The sequence below is a fragment of the Balaenoptera physalus genome (assembly GCF_965194825.1).
Source record: "Balaenoptera physalus genome assembly, chromosome: 11".
Classification (NCBI taxonomy): domain Eukaryota; kingdom Metazoa; phylum Chordata; class Mammalia; order Artiodactyla; family Balaenopteridae; genus Balaenoptera; species Balaenoptera physalus.
The window spans coordinates 40,665,831-40,679,619 of record NC_138896.1 but is presented as its reverse complement, the minus strand read 5'-3'; the positions used below and the strand labels follow the sequence as shown (position 1 = coordinate 40,679,619).

General features: G+C 53.0%; 1 protein-coding gene across 7 annotated transcripts in view; it reads right to left on the bottom strand.

The window, feature by feature from the left end:
* Positions 1–10,010: 10,010 nt before the first annotated feature.
* GRM4 (glutamate metabotropic receptor 4) overlaps positions 10,011–13,789 on the bottom strand; it is a 101,099-nt gene continuing 97,320 nt past the window's right edge. For all 7 annotated transcript variants that reach the window (XR_014251253.1, XM_082415061.1, XM_082415058.1 and 4 more), the window contains one exon: positions 10,011–10,978. Coding sequence is in view for 6 of the 7 variants with exons in the window: in XM_082415061.1 (XP_082271187.1) it covers positions 10,925–10,978 (54 nt within the window). In the remaining variant the exon portion in view is untranslated. The remainder of the gene's footprint in view (positions 10,979–13,789) is intronic.

Below are 13,789 nucleotides of genomic sequence, written 5' to 3'. Positions count from 1 at the left end.
GGACACGGATGCTGATGGCAGCCATTTGGGAGGCTTGTTCTACCACAAGGACACTAGTGCTGGCAAGTACCATTTTGGAGTCCTCCATCTCGCCTGTTAGTGCCTGGGGCTTGCCTGCCAACCAGCAGGCCAAGGACCCCCTGGACCAAGTAGCCAGCCACACCAGACCCGGCCCCGCACACCAATGGGCTGGCCCCAGCCCTAGGACCTGGCCCCACCCACCAGCAGGGGGCAGCCAACCAGGCCAGGGGTCGGCCCTGCCACCAGTGCACCCACAGTAGCCAGCCCTGCCACAACAGAGGGGCCCATGCAGTCCACATGGGGGGCACCCTAGACTATATAGCTCTGGTGACAGGAGGGGAGCATGCTGCTGGGCCCCATTGGACATCTCCTGCCTGAGGCCACTTTTCCAAGATTAGGAGATGTAACCAACCTACCTAATACCTAATACATAAAATAAACACAGAGAGTTAGGCAAAATGAGGAGACAGAGGAATATGTCACAAATGAAGAAACAAGACAAAATCCTAGACGAATTAAGCTAAGTGGAGATAAGCAATCTACCCAATAAAGAGTTCAAGGTGCTCTCACCTTCTGAGATGGCCACATCTGTAGAGTGTTTCTCCCAGGGCCATTCACACATTTTGAGATGAACCACATTCTGTCTATGGAATGTGTATCTCTAAATATGTCCACTTCTTACCTACCAAAAAAAAAAAGAGCTCAAGGTAATGATCATGAAGATGTTTAAAGAACTCAGGAGAAGAATGGATGAACCCAGGGAGAAACTTAACAAAGAGTTGAAAAATATAAAGAAGAACCAGAGGTGAAGAATACAATAACTGAAATAAAAAATATATTAGAAGGAATCAACAGTAGATTAGATGATACAGAGGAACGGATCAGTGAACTGAAAGACAGGTGGAAATCACCCAAGCTGAACAAAAAAAAATTTTTTTTTAATGAGGATAGTTTAAGAGACTTCTGGGACAAGATCAAGCATACTAACATTTGAATTATAGGGGTTCCAGCAGGAGAAGAGAGAGAGAAAGGGGCAGAGAATTTATTTGAAGAAATGAGAGCTGAAAAATTCCCTAGCCTGGAGAAGGAAACAGACATCCATCCAGGTCCAGGAATCACGAAGAGTCACAAACAAGATTAGCCTTCAGAAGTCCACACCAAGACACATGGTCATTAAAATGGCAAAAATTAAAGAATAAGAGAGAAAAGCAGTGAGAGAAAAGGGAACCTTCATGCACTATTGGCAAGTATGTAAATTGGTGCAGCACTGTGGAAAACAGTACGGAGGTTCCTCAAAAAATTAAAAATAGAACTACCATACAATCTAGTAATTCCACTTCTGGGCATTTTCCAAAGAAAACAAAAACTTTAATTCAAAAATAAAGGGGCTTCCCTGGTGGTACAGTGGTTAAGAATCCGCCTGCCAATGCAGGGGACACCGGTTCGAGCCCTGGTCCAGGAAGATTCCACATGCGGCCGAGCAACTAACCCCGTACGCCACAGCTGCTGAGCCTGTGCTCTGGAGCCCGCAAGCCACAACTACTGAGCCCGCGCACCTAGAGCCAGTGCTCCGCAACAGGAGAAGCCACCGCAATGAGAAACCCGCACACCAGAATGAAGAGTAGCCCCCACTCGCTGCAACTAGAGAAAGGCCATGCACAGCAACGAAGACCCAATGCAGCCAAAAATAATAAAATAAATAAATTTTTAAATACCCAAAAATATATATGCACCTCTATATCACTGCAGCATTATTTACTAAAGTCAAGACATGGAAGCAACATAAGTGCCTATCAATAGATGAATGGATAAAGAAGATGTGGTATACATATACAATGGAATATTACTTAGCCATAAAAAGGAATGAAATCTTGCCATTTGAGACAACGTGGATGGACCTAGAGCATATTAAACTAAAATAGACAAGTCAGACAGAGAAAGACAAATACTATATGATTTCACTTGTATGTGGAATCTAAAAAACAAAACAAACGAATGCACAGAACAAAACAGAAACACACTCATAGATACAGAGAACAAACTGGTGGTTGCCAGAGGGGAGAGGAGTTGGGGGATGAGTGAAATAGGTGTGGAAGATTAAGAGGTACAAACTTCCAGTTATAAAATAACTAAGCCACAGGGATATAATGTACAGCATATGGAATATAGTCAATAATATTGTAATAACTTTGTATGGTAACAGATGGTAACTAGACATATCGTGGTGGTCATTTTGTAATGTATAAAAATATCGAATCACTATGTTGTATGCCTGAAACTAATATAATATTGTAAGTCAATTTTACTTAAATAATTTTTAACTTAAAAAATAGAAACTATACAAAATGAAACACAATGAGAAAAAAGATTGAAGAAAAAAAAAGAACAGAGCATCCCTGAGTTATTGGAACAAGGTCTAATATACATGTAATAGAAGTCCCCCAAGGAGAGAAGATAGAGGGAGGACAGAAACAGTTCTGAAGTAATAATGACCAAAAATTTTCCAAATATAACAAAGACTATTAGCCTACAGATCAAGAAGCTCAACAAAATGCAAGTACAAGAAACGTGAAGAAAACCACACCAAGGCACGTCATAGTCAAACTGCTTAAAACCAGTGATAAAGAGAAAAACGTAAAAGCAGCCAGAGGAAAGTGACATTATATACAAAGGGACAAAGATAAGGATGATGCACATTTCTCCTTGGAAACAACACAAGCTGGAAGATGGGGAGCAACATCTTTAAAGAACCAAGATAAAGGCTAGAAGCTGGGAGAGGCACTGGGAGACTGTGCCCGCCACCCAGGGGCGAGAGGTGGTGGGAGCGTGAGGTCCAGAGGTGGCAGTGGGCATGGAGGAGAGAAGAAGAAGAAGTGGGCACAGAGAAGATGGTGGGGACTTAGCCACACATGAGAAGTGGGGAGGGGAGGTCTAGGGGAAGGTTCAGGTTTCTGGTTTTCATGGCTGTTGATCACCAAAATGGGAAGCAAGGAAGCGGACCACATTTAGGAGAAGACTGAGTTCCACCGTGGACCATTCACAGAGAGAGAACCCTGGAGAATTGTAGCTAGTGCGGTGCTCAGAAGGAGGTTTGGAAGCTGGAAGAGAGATAAATTTGGCATTTATTTGATGATCTATTAGGCAGGATAGGAAAAGCTATAACTTAGCAACCAATCCTGAAATCTCAGCATCCTAGTAAAAAAGAGATTTATTTCCTGTGCATACAAAGTTGGCAGAAGTTCTCCTCCAATCCGTGATTCAGAGAGCCAGGTGACCTCCATCTTATGTGCCACCGTCTCAACATGTGACTTCCAAGGTTGCCGCAGCAAGAGAAGAAAAGTCTGGAGGAAGTACACCTGTGCTCTTCCGGAAGTGATGGACATTGTCGCTGCCCACAGCTCATTGGCCAGAACTGGTCACATGGCCTCAACCCAACTGCAAGGGAGGCTGGGACATGTAGGGGGAGGACATGGAATATTGGGAAAGTACTGAGGTGGAAGAAGAAAAGAGCAAATGGACACTGGCCTGGAGCCCCAGAGGGAGCCCTAGCATTTGAGGAGTGGTTGGAAGAAAAGAAGCCCCAAACCACAGATGAGCGTGGGTGGGTGGGCAGAGGAGGAAAGGAGGGCACATTGTCCTGGAGGGTAAGGCAACCAGGGCTCCAGGGTGGGCTCATGTCCCCTCCTGACCTCCTGTGTTTTCACGATGCTTCTGTAATTATCTTCAGTAGATATTTATCTCCATTTCGCAGATGCAGAAACTAAAGTTGGGAGAGCTGAGTGACTTTGGTGCCCAAGTAACAGAGACCAAAGCCAGGGTTCTAGCCCCAGACCCCTCAGTGGATCTGTGTCCCCTCCCCCGCCTATGCACAGCCAGGACCTGGCACAGCTGTCTACCTCCCCGGACAGCGTGCACAGGTGGCTCCTGCCTTCCAAGCTCGGCCCCCTGCTTTCCCAAGTACAAGCTCAGAAAGGACAGCGTTTACCAGGAAGATGGTTTGCGGGGCTCCCTGAAAAGCACTCCTCCCCTAACTTCCTAGGTTGACCAGGATGGTGGTGGGGAGGGTCATTCTGGGGCCTCTCAGTTCTTGACAAACCTCTTGACTCTCTGGGCTCAATTTCCTCCTCGGCTACTGTACATGTGAGGGGGTAGAGTGCATGGTCATTGGGGTCCTGCCCAGCTCAGACATCTAGTTCTATAGCTACTTCACCAGCGAGTCCATCTCCCACACTGTGGTGGAGGGCGGGGCTGGCAGGCCCACCCTAGACTGGTCCCCAGCTCCCCAACAACCCCCATCATTTCTCCATCCTCTTCCACTGCCCACAACGTTAATAAAGCCTCTTCCTCCAATCACAGACAGACCACCAGGGCTGGGGAAGCCAAACGAAGGGCCTGATTTGCAGGCCTTAGTGTGTGCACAGTTGCCATAGCAACTGACCCTAAAAGACTCTTCTTTGCAGTTGCCTCACCTTTCTGTACCGCTGGAATGCTGGCTGCTTACCCAGCCTCTGAAGGCTCAGAGCTCAATACCTCATTTAATGGATGAAGAAACTGGGGCCTAGAAAGGGAAAGCAACTTGCCCAATGGCACACATTGAGTTAGCCGCCGAGCCTTACTTAGAATCCAGGTCTCCTGATTCCAATTCCAGGCTGCCTGTCATCCTGGGGTGGGGGTGAGGGGGCAGATGGGGGCCAGTTCCCTATCCAGTGACCAGAGTTGTACAACCATGCTCCCCTCAGGCCTCTGGGGAAGACCTTGGGAAGCTACAATGAAGAAATGAACCATTGGACTTTGGGCAGGGACTCAGTGATAGAGCTGAGGGCTGGGGGCTGGGGGTGGGGCGGTGGAGGTGGGGATACAGCTAAATAGGTTCCTCTGGGTCTCCAGTCCCACCCCCTCCCCCCAATCCATTCATTCAACTAGTATTCATTATATGCCTGCTGTGTGCCAGGGACTGTTCTAGATTCAGCTGTGATCAAACTGACATTTGTGATTTATGATCAAACTGACAAAAATCCCTGTCCTGGTGGGGCTGACCTTCTGGTGGGAGGATGAAGATAATGAACAAACCACATGAACGTAAGATGATGTCTGGGGTGAGGTGGTCTCCAGAAAGTGGTGGAGGGAATGCTTGCTACTTGAGTTAAGGGGATCTGGGAAGTTCTTTCAAAATCAAGTCTTTCAAAACTTACCTGTGCCCTCCGTTCCATGCCTTCAGGGCAGCTGGTGTCTTGAAACCTGACTCCTATATGGTTGCCAACCATTGCCGTGTTTTAGGAGAACATGCCTCGACCCAGAAGCCTGAGGCTTTAGCGGTAGAATTTGAGGTAGCATAGATGGCAGGTGGGAAGACGTTTGGGGGCAGTGGCCTCCCTGAAATGACATGGGCAGCTGCCCTGTCTGTTCCCAGCATGGCCTACAGGCTCCAAGAGGATCACCCACCACCAGTCACCGGCACCAAAATAATGACTGAAATGCAGTTCCTGGTGCATAAGGAGCTCAGAGTTAGAGAGAACATCAAGTCACAAGTGCTCCTGAGAGCAGATACCAGGTGCCAGCCTCGGTTAGCAGACCCCTTCCTGGTGAAGGAATTTTATTTATTTATTAAGGAAATTTTCAAACATCTGTAGCAGGAGAGTAGTATCAAGAATTCTCAGATGCCCAAGCGCAGCTCAAGAACCATCAACTCAGGGCTACTCTGGTTTCAGCTCCACACCCTTTCTGCCCACTGGAATCCTCTGGCTTTCTGGACTACTGGAATACTGGGGCTGGTTTTATAAGGAAAGAACTGGAAGAACAGGAAGCTCGTCTCCCCCAAACCTAACCTGGAAGAGGAAGACTCCAGAAGTGCAAGCAAGGGCAGCCAACAAGGGGGGAGTCTTGGGCAGGAAGTACCTGGGGCAGACTCTGAAGTTAGGGAGGCCCCAGGGGTACGTGCTCCCAGAATGGGGCTCCTGGTCCTGCCGATGGAGCAGAGGATCCTGGCTGGGGCAGCCAAGCCCCGTTTCCTGCTCCAACTCCATCTCTCTTTGTTTTCTTTCCCTCTTCTTTTTGGCTTTTTTCCCTCTAATTATGGGCTTTATAAAAAAAAAAAAAAAGGCAAATTACGGTGACATGCTTTAATTATCTGCCGAGCAATGGCGGGCTGAATTACACAGGCAGGGCCTTGGCCGTTACCTAAAAATAAAGCAAGAAGCCTCATTAGATGCTAATTGCTGCTTTAGCCAACTGAAGTGAGATTTTGGCACCGTGTACCACTCAGTGCCGGGGTGTCTGCAGGGAAGTCGAAGCCCTGGGAAGCTCAGAGTGCCAGGGCCAAGGCCTGTGGGGCAGTGGGGCAGGGCAGGGCAGGCACAGGGGTAGAGAGGGGCTCTCGTGCCAGGGAGAGCCCCTCAGTCTCCCCTCAGTGTTCAGTGGCTGGATGGAAACCCCAGGCTGGGGGGAGGGAGCAGCGTCAAAAAAAGTGAGAGCATCAAAAACAAGGGTCCATGGTCTGACCTCTGGCCGGGGAGGGGTCCCACAGCCTCCTAAAAGCTCAGCCTCCTCCTGCGGGCTCCCGAGGACCCCTCCCTGGGCCTGGAGGCTGAAGTGGTACAGGGGACCTGGCGTGGTGCTAACAGGCTCCCTGGCCCCCTTGCCTCCGCCTCTAGGGCCCAAGGAGACAGGATGGGAGAAACTGACCATAGGACACTGGAACTCAGAACCAGCCCATCTGAGCTGGAAGGTATCCAAGCTTAGATACTGCTTCCGAAGCTGAGTGCCCAGGATACTGGGAGTTCCAGAGGTGTCCCGTGTGCCAGCCAGCCTGGGAGCTCAGTGGGCTCCTGCTCAGGGCAGGTAGTAGCCTGGTCCTGGTTTTGAGCCTCAAAAAGCTCTTGAATGGCATTCTTCTCTACTGGCTGCAGAAACCCCAAGGTCTGATACCACACTTGGCTCGTTCACCGCTGCATACCCGGGGCCTGGCTCATAGTAGGTACTTAATATCTGTTGAATGAATAAGGAAAGGGGTCTTATCAGATTTGTCTAGATTTTTCCAGGACTCTCTTGGTTTTAGCACTGAAAGTCCTGCATCCCAGGAACTCCCCCAGGCCCCAGGAACCCTAGGCCTGAACTCCACCCTCCCCCTGCCCTCCCACAAACATATTTCAATCTCACACATTGGTCTTTTAACACACAGTTAGTCTTAGGCAGTGGTTCTCAAACTTGGTTTTGCACAGAAGTGACCTGCAGGGTCTATAAAATGGGCTTAAGGACCCACCCCCAGAGCTTCCAGTTCAGCCCACCTGGGGTGGGGGTGGGGAGGAAGCCCATAATTTGATTTTCTAACAAGTTCCCAGGGATGCTGATGCTGATTTAAGGTTCTGTTGTTGGAACGTTGATTCACCTGGCCCACTGGGCTGCCCCCGATCTCCTGGGGAGCTTGTAAAGCACACTTGTGCCAACCCACCCACAGGGCCTCAGATCATCCTTCTGAGGAGGGCCCAGCATCTGCATAGTCTAAAAGTTCTGGTGGGGTTAGAATCTCCACTAGCCTAATCCTTTCATCCTGCCCTGAGGAGAGCAGCCATGGGGTGTGCCCCTGACCTCACCCCTGGGCCTCTCACTCAGAGGCTGAGGCCCCAGAGGAGGGGTGAGCACAGAGCCTGTGGAGACCCCATCACCCCTCTTGCAGAGCAAAGGTTTCTGGGGGCTGCCGGCTTGTTCCAGGGAGCCAGGGACACTGCAAACCCCCCATCTCATTGAAATAGAAAATCCTGAAGATACAAATATCTGTCCACCTTTCTTGGGTGTCCCATGAGCCTGGTGAATTAATAATATGGGATGGAGAGCAAAGATGAGCAGCCAACTAGCCCAGGAAGGTCTTCCCCACCATGTGCATCAGGGCAGGCCCCACCTGGGCCCACCTGTGGAATCCCAGCCCTGGCCTCATGGGCCTAGATGTCTTCCGTCCCACACTGCTGCTGCAGGCCTGACTTCCACAAGTCCTGCTGGGGACTGGCCCCTCCTCTCCAGCTCTGGACCACGGAGCCTGCACACCTCTCCTCTGTACCAGACCCAGTGGCTCAGCATTCACACCCCACCCAAGTCTTCCCCACTTAACTCACTCGTTCCCATAATTATGTTTCTTTGGGACCATCAGCATTTCTAGGCTGTTTGGCTCCCTGAGGGCTGTCTCCCCCATCCAACTGGTGGCCTCCTGAGGGCAGGGCCTGGATGGCCCGCCTCCCACCTGCCCCTTCTCAGAGCCCCAGGCAGGCTGGACTCGGCCAAGCCTCGGGGATGCCTGATGGGCCTAAGCCCCACCGAGAGCCCACCCTGGCCTGGCCCTCGGCCTCCTCCTCCCCCTAGGAGGCCTTGAAGGGAGGGGAGCAGAGGGGGCAGCACCCGCCTTGGAAGGAAGGTGATTCTCCCTAGAACCTAAAAGGGGGCTCCACAGATGTGGGGGACCTGGGAAAGTCCTGGGCTGAGCATCAAACCCTTGAGTTCCAGGCCAGACCCTCAGTCTAGGCCAGACCCTCAGTCTAGACTTGGGCCCCAGCATGGCGATCACTGTAGAGGGACATGGACCAGAGAGGGAACAAGGTGCCCAGGCTGGGGGTGCTATCAGAGAGCTGGCCCCACTCCCCTTCTACATGCAGCTCCTCCCCACCCCACCCCCACATATACTTCCCTGGAAGCTTCTGGAGGACGCTCTTGGACTGACACCCTAGTTTTGCCTGATTATCCTGGGGCACTGGGTAGAATCTATGCCGGGTGGCAGTCTCAGGGACCATTCTTCGAAAGCAAGATGATCAGTGTGAGACCTCCTTCCCCGCCCCTTCCCTTACACACATATTTACTGAGCATACAGTAGGCGCTGCACACACACGCAGTCTCACACAGACCCTCGGGGAGAACGGACTCCCAAGTGCAGCCCGCCCCCAGGAGTAGATGGGCTGACAGAGGGGCACTAACACGTGGCATGACTGAATGCCCCAGCCTCACCTCTCACACACGCCCACACCTAGTCCCCTCCTGCTCCGACCGGGTCCCTCCAAGCCCCGCCCCCCGTCAGGTAGCAGAGGAGGTGGAAGGGGGTACGGGCCTGGGGGTGCGGCAGGAAGGGGCGGCACAGGCAGCCAGGGCTCTAGCTGCTGCCTGTGGGCTCATTGTGTTACTGGCTCTATAATTTACCCCTGGCAGGGCCCAGCCCCTGAGCGGCTCGCGCTCCCTATCTCCCAATCTGCCACGGAAGCCAGCTGCTGTGAACGCACTCTCACACTTGCCCAGGACAGGCATCCTCACGACATGGGTGTGATGTGGACTCACACCCACGTGCGCCTAAACAGACAGACACTCCCACAAGACAAACAAGCTTGAATATGGAAGTGCAGGAGCACCCCCACACAGATAAAACAGACACGCACAGGAATGGGGGAAGACACACACACACACACACACACACACACCTGTGCCGTGCACCTGGCCCACCTGGCCACGCACCGCACACTCATCACCAAGACAGTCACACGTCAGCCCAGCACCTGTGACCTGAAGACAGGACAGGCAGGAGGGGAGGGCTGTGGATGCTGGGAGCCCCGGAAGGTGATTTCTCAAGAGCAGAGTTTCCTGGCTGGAAGGGGAGGAGCAGCTCAGGTTATGGGATGGGGGGGTGGGGCTCAGGCATGAGGGATGTGGGCCAGAAGAGAGGCAGGGCAGAAATGGTACCCTCCTTAGGGGCTGCAGGACGGAGGACAGGGACAGAACATCTCCCTTACTTAGGGGAGTACCAGGGGCTGATTTCTGGAACCTCCCACAGTGTCCTGGACCCTCCCTGCCCAAGGACTCTCCAAGACCCCACCTGATGCCAGCCCAGGGAGCAGCCTCCACTGCCCCCAAGCCCTATGTCCCTATCAGCCATTTCCTCCTTCCCTCTAACTCCAGGCTCTCCAGCTTCAGGCTGGGCCAGGGGTCCCACCGCAGGACCCTCAGTGGATGTGAAGCCAGGGTGCAAAACCATGTGTTTACTTTTATTAGAAATGTTCTTGGTATAAAAACAATCATGCGCTACACATTGTCATCAATAACCATCACCAAACACCCAGGCACTGAACTCCGTGTCATCAGCAGGAGGGGCAGGCGGGCAGGACACATGGCAGACGGGCGGGGGCAGGCGGGCAAGCTGCGGGCCATGGGGACACACACAGAGGCCACCAGGAGGACGCAGCACTTTGCAAGACACTCGAGATTTGTTTTAGTTTTGGCTTTTTTGTGTTTTGATTTTTTTTTTTTCCTTTTTTCTCTTTTGCGACATGTAAGATTTGGTGAATTAGGAAAAGATGGCAGGGAGAGAGAGCAAAGGTTGGATGTAAATGAAGGTGAGGAGGCGGCTGAGGACAGGAAACAAAAATGCGCAAGAGGAGAGACCTGGGTGGAGCACAAGAGAAAAGACAGGAGAAAGCTGGAGACGGCAGAGAAAAGGCAGAGACAGAAAGAAAGAAGATACAGAAAAAGCAGACAGACACAGAGAGAACAGGCGATACAAAGAGAGAAGAGAAAATAAGGACAGGGATGGAGACAGACTGAGAAGGTCACCAATAGGACAGAGAGAGACGAGGGAGAGAGAAAACCAGCGTGGGGGCCCTCCTGTGGTTTGGGGCTGGGAGGGGCTTTGGTCCAGGACACAGGGTCTTGGGATGGCCTGAAGCTTCCCCGGCCCCTCATCCTCCTCCTGTCACCAGCCCGGCTTGCCCAGGCAACCCAGCAGTGACCGCTGGGGGCTGTGCTATCTTCAGCACCAAGCCACGTCCGTGGGTGCCCACGGGCAGGTAGGACATCAGCTGGGCCCCCCTGGGGCGGGGGGCCTGGCCCGACGCACCATCCACAAGGGTCTGTTCTCCTCCTCCTGTGCAGCTCCGGTGGCCTAGCTAGATTGCATGGTTGGTGTAGGCGACGTAGGTCTGTTTGGTGGCCAGCGCTGGAACGAGAGAGATAGGGGGAGGAGGAGTCAGGGGCTGTCTTCTTCCAACGCCCCTTCCGCAGGGGTGTGGCCCTGCCCACGGCATCAAGTCCGGACCCCTGAAGTGAGCATCCCCCAGCCCGGGGCAGGGTCCCACCCCGCCCCTCGCACCACTTCCCCCAGACTCATCCCACCCACACCCACACCTGGGCTGCTGGCCGGGAGGGCACTTCCCTCTTCACTTTGTCCCTCTAGGAGCACTGCCTCCCGACCCCAACCCTCTGTGAGTGTCACACCCCACACGGAGTCCCTGCCACCTCCTGGCTCCACCACACTTTAAGAGAATCGTTTTTATTTGTGATATACTGTCTTCAAGTATAATCAAGGGGGAGTTTTTCAGAAGTTCAACACACACTCTGGAAGAGCACGTGTGAAGAATATACGTAGATGGCAGCCTAGCGGAAGTGAGTGGAAAATGGGAACAAAGGAGATAAATAATGGAACCAGAGAGGGGTCTTGCAAGGCTAGAAACTGAGGCGTATGACTGATTTGGCCCTCTCCCCATGCCCAAGGGAAACGGAAGTCCTCCAGGGCCCCTCAGGCCTCCGTGCAGCCACGCTTTCCATTTCCGGGTGTCCTGACTCGCCTCAGCCTTGAGCCTCTCTTATCTGCACCCAACACTCTGGCCCCTGCTCACCCCCACTGGGACCAGCGTTGCCTCTCTGGGTGTCTCCTCTCCCCGCCACAGCCAGGTGACAACGTCAGCTCCCCTGGGCAGCACGAGTGCCCCCACCTCCACCCCGCCGGGGTTCACGCCTCACGGCAGCCTCGCAAGGAGGCCAGATAAGCAGCACCCCCATTTGACAAATGAGGAGCTGAGGCCAGAGGGGTGAGGAGCCCAGCCAGGTCCTGGTTTTTGTCCTGTCCTGCCAGGGTTCAGGGTCTCCCTCTGTGGCCTGGGAACAGCTCAGTGAGAGTAATTAAGGCTGGTCTGCTGGCGCTGAGAGAGAAGACTAGATGGGGGAAAGCCCTGGTGCCCTTGGTCATAAAACTGCCTTGACTCCGTGAGGATCCTGACAGCTCAGAAAAGAGGGTACATCTGCCAGGCGCAGCCAGGGGTGTCTGCCTGGAGAAGGTGACATGGAGGGGAGCAGTGTGGTGGGCTGCACGCTGACCACCCCCAACCCTCTTTCCCCATTTTTCACTGCCAAGTTAAGGACCACATTTCCCAGACTCCCTTGCAGCCCCACGTGGCCCTGTGTGACTACATTCCTGCTAATGACAAGTGTCAAGGGCTGTGTGCAGCTTCCATGTCATCTGATTAAAATAGACTGCTTCCCCTGTACTTCCTCTCTTTTCCCTTCCAGGGCCAGAACAGACATTTGAGGTCAACCAGCCTCGGCCATGAGGATGAGGACAACCCTCTCGGAGCTGATGAAATGACAAAATGGAAGGAACCCGGGTCCCTGCACCTGCCCATCCCCCATGCACTACGATATCAGAGAAAAACAAACATCTGTCTGATTTGAGCCACTCTGTCCTGGGGCCTCTTTGTCACAGCAGCGTAACTAGAAGCCCACTCATACAGGCAGGACTACTGTGTCACCCTCTCAGGGGTTCCCCCCAGTGTGGGAAGAAGCAAAGTTGCCGGGGTGGGGTGAGCAGAGGGGACACCATGGGACCAGTGCGGAGGCATGAGGGTCAGAGTGCAGCTGAGCTAAAGGAAGAACTCTCTCCTGGCCTGAGCTGAGAGCGAAGTGGGTCGCTTTGTGCGGTAGGTGAGCTGAAATGTTCCCTGTCAGCAGAAATATTCAAGCGGAAGATGAACAATCACTGGGCAGGGAAGTTTCATGTTTTAGGTGCTACTGGAAGGAAATGGTGCCCACGACACACAAGACAACATTAAGAACACAGCACAGCGCCTTACAGTTTGTGAAGAATGCCCACCTTCATTTCTAAAATGGCCCAGGTCCCTCCAGGATGCTGGAGGACCAAGAGGGGAGAAGAAGCACAGACCGGGCACCATTAAGGAGGGGCCTGGGCTGGGAGGCACCAGGGGAAGAGAGCTGAGCGACAGGAGGCTGGGACCTGGGGGTGGCACAAGGTGCTGAAAAGGAGGCGGAAGGTGGGAGGCCAGCGCAGATCAGCCTCTGGAGACCAGGGCCTCAGCCTCCCTCTGTGACTTCAAGCAGCTCCTCCCCTGCCCTGCGAGGCTGTGGTCTCCCTGCCAGTAGCAGGAGAGGAGTAGCCCTTTTTGCCTAGACTTCTTTCCCTGTGGGGCTTTGGCCACCCCCACCTCTCCATCCCACTCTCTCCCCCACCACCAGAAAAAGAGCCGGCAGCTGGCTCTGTGAATCACGAGCCCGCAGGCCAAGGCTGGTGAGAATCAATTCCCCAGGGCTCCATCACCCCTTGGGTGAACTGATAATTATTGAGTTTCTAAACCTGTAAACCTGTCAGCAGCTCCTGGCTCAGAGGTGAAGGAAAACCTCAGCAGCAGCAGCAGCAAAATCTCCACTGACTGCAGGGAAACGGGAGCCTGAGGGCGGCCGTAGCGGCACCGAGAGCAGTAGGGACGAGAGAAAGTGGCGGGGAGGTGAGGGACAGCTGGGCCCCTCTTCTCCCTGAAACACCAGAGCTGCCTCCTCTAGAAAACCCAATCTGTAGGTTTCAGAACCTAGAAGCACATTCGGCCCTCAGCTGTAAGCTAGGAGCCCCAGAGTCCCTCAGCAGAGCCTCTGTCTGACCGTCTGGAAAATGGGAGCAATGATTGTGCCCGGGGCCCCCAGGAGCTGTGAGGCTCAAAAGGAAGAGTTCTGGCCAAGAGTC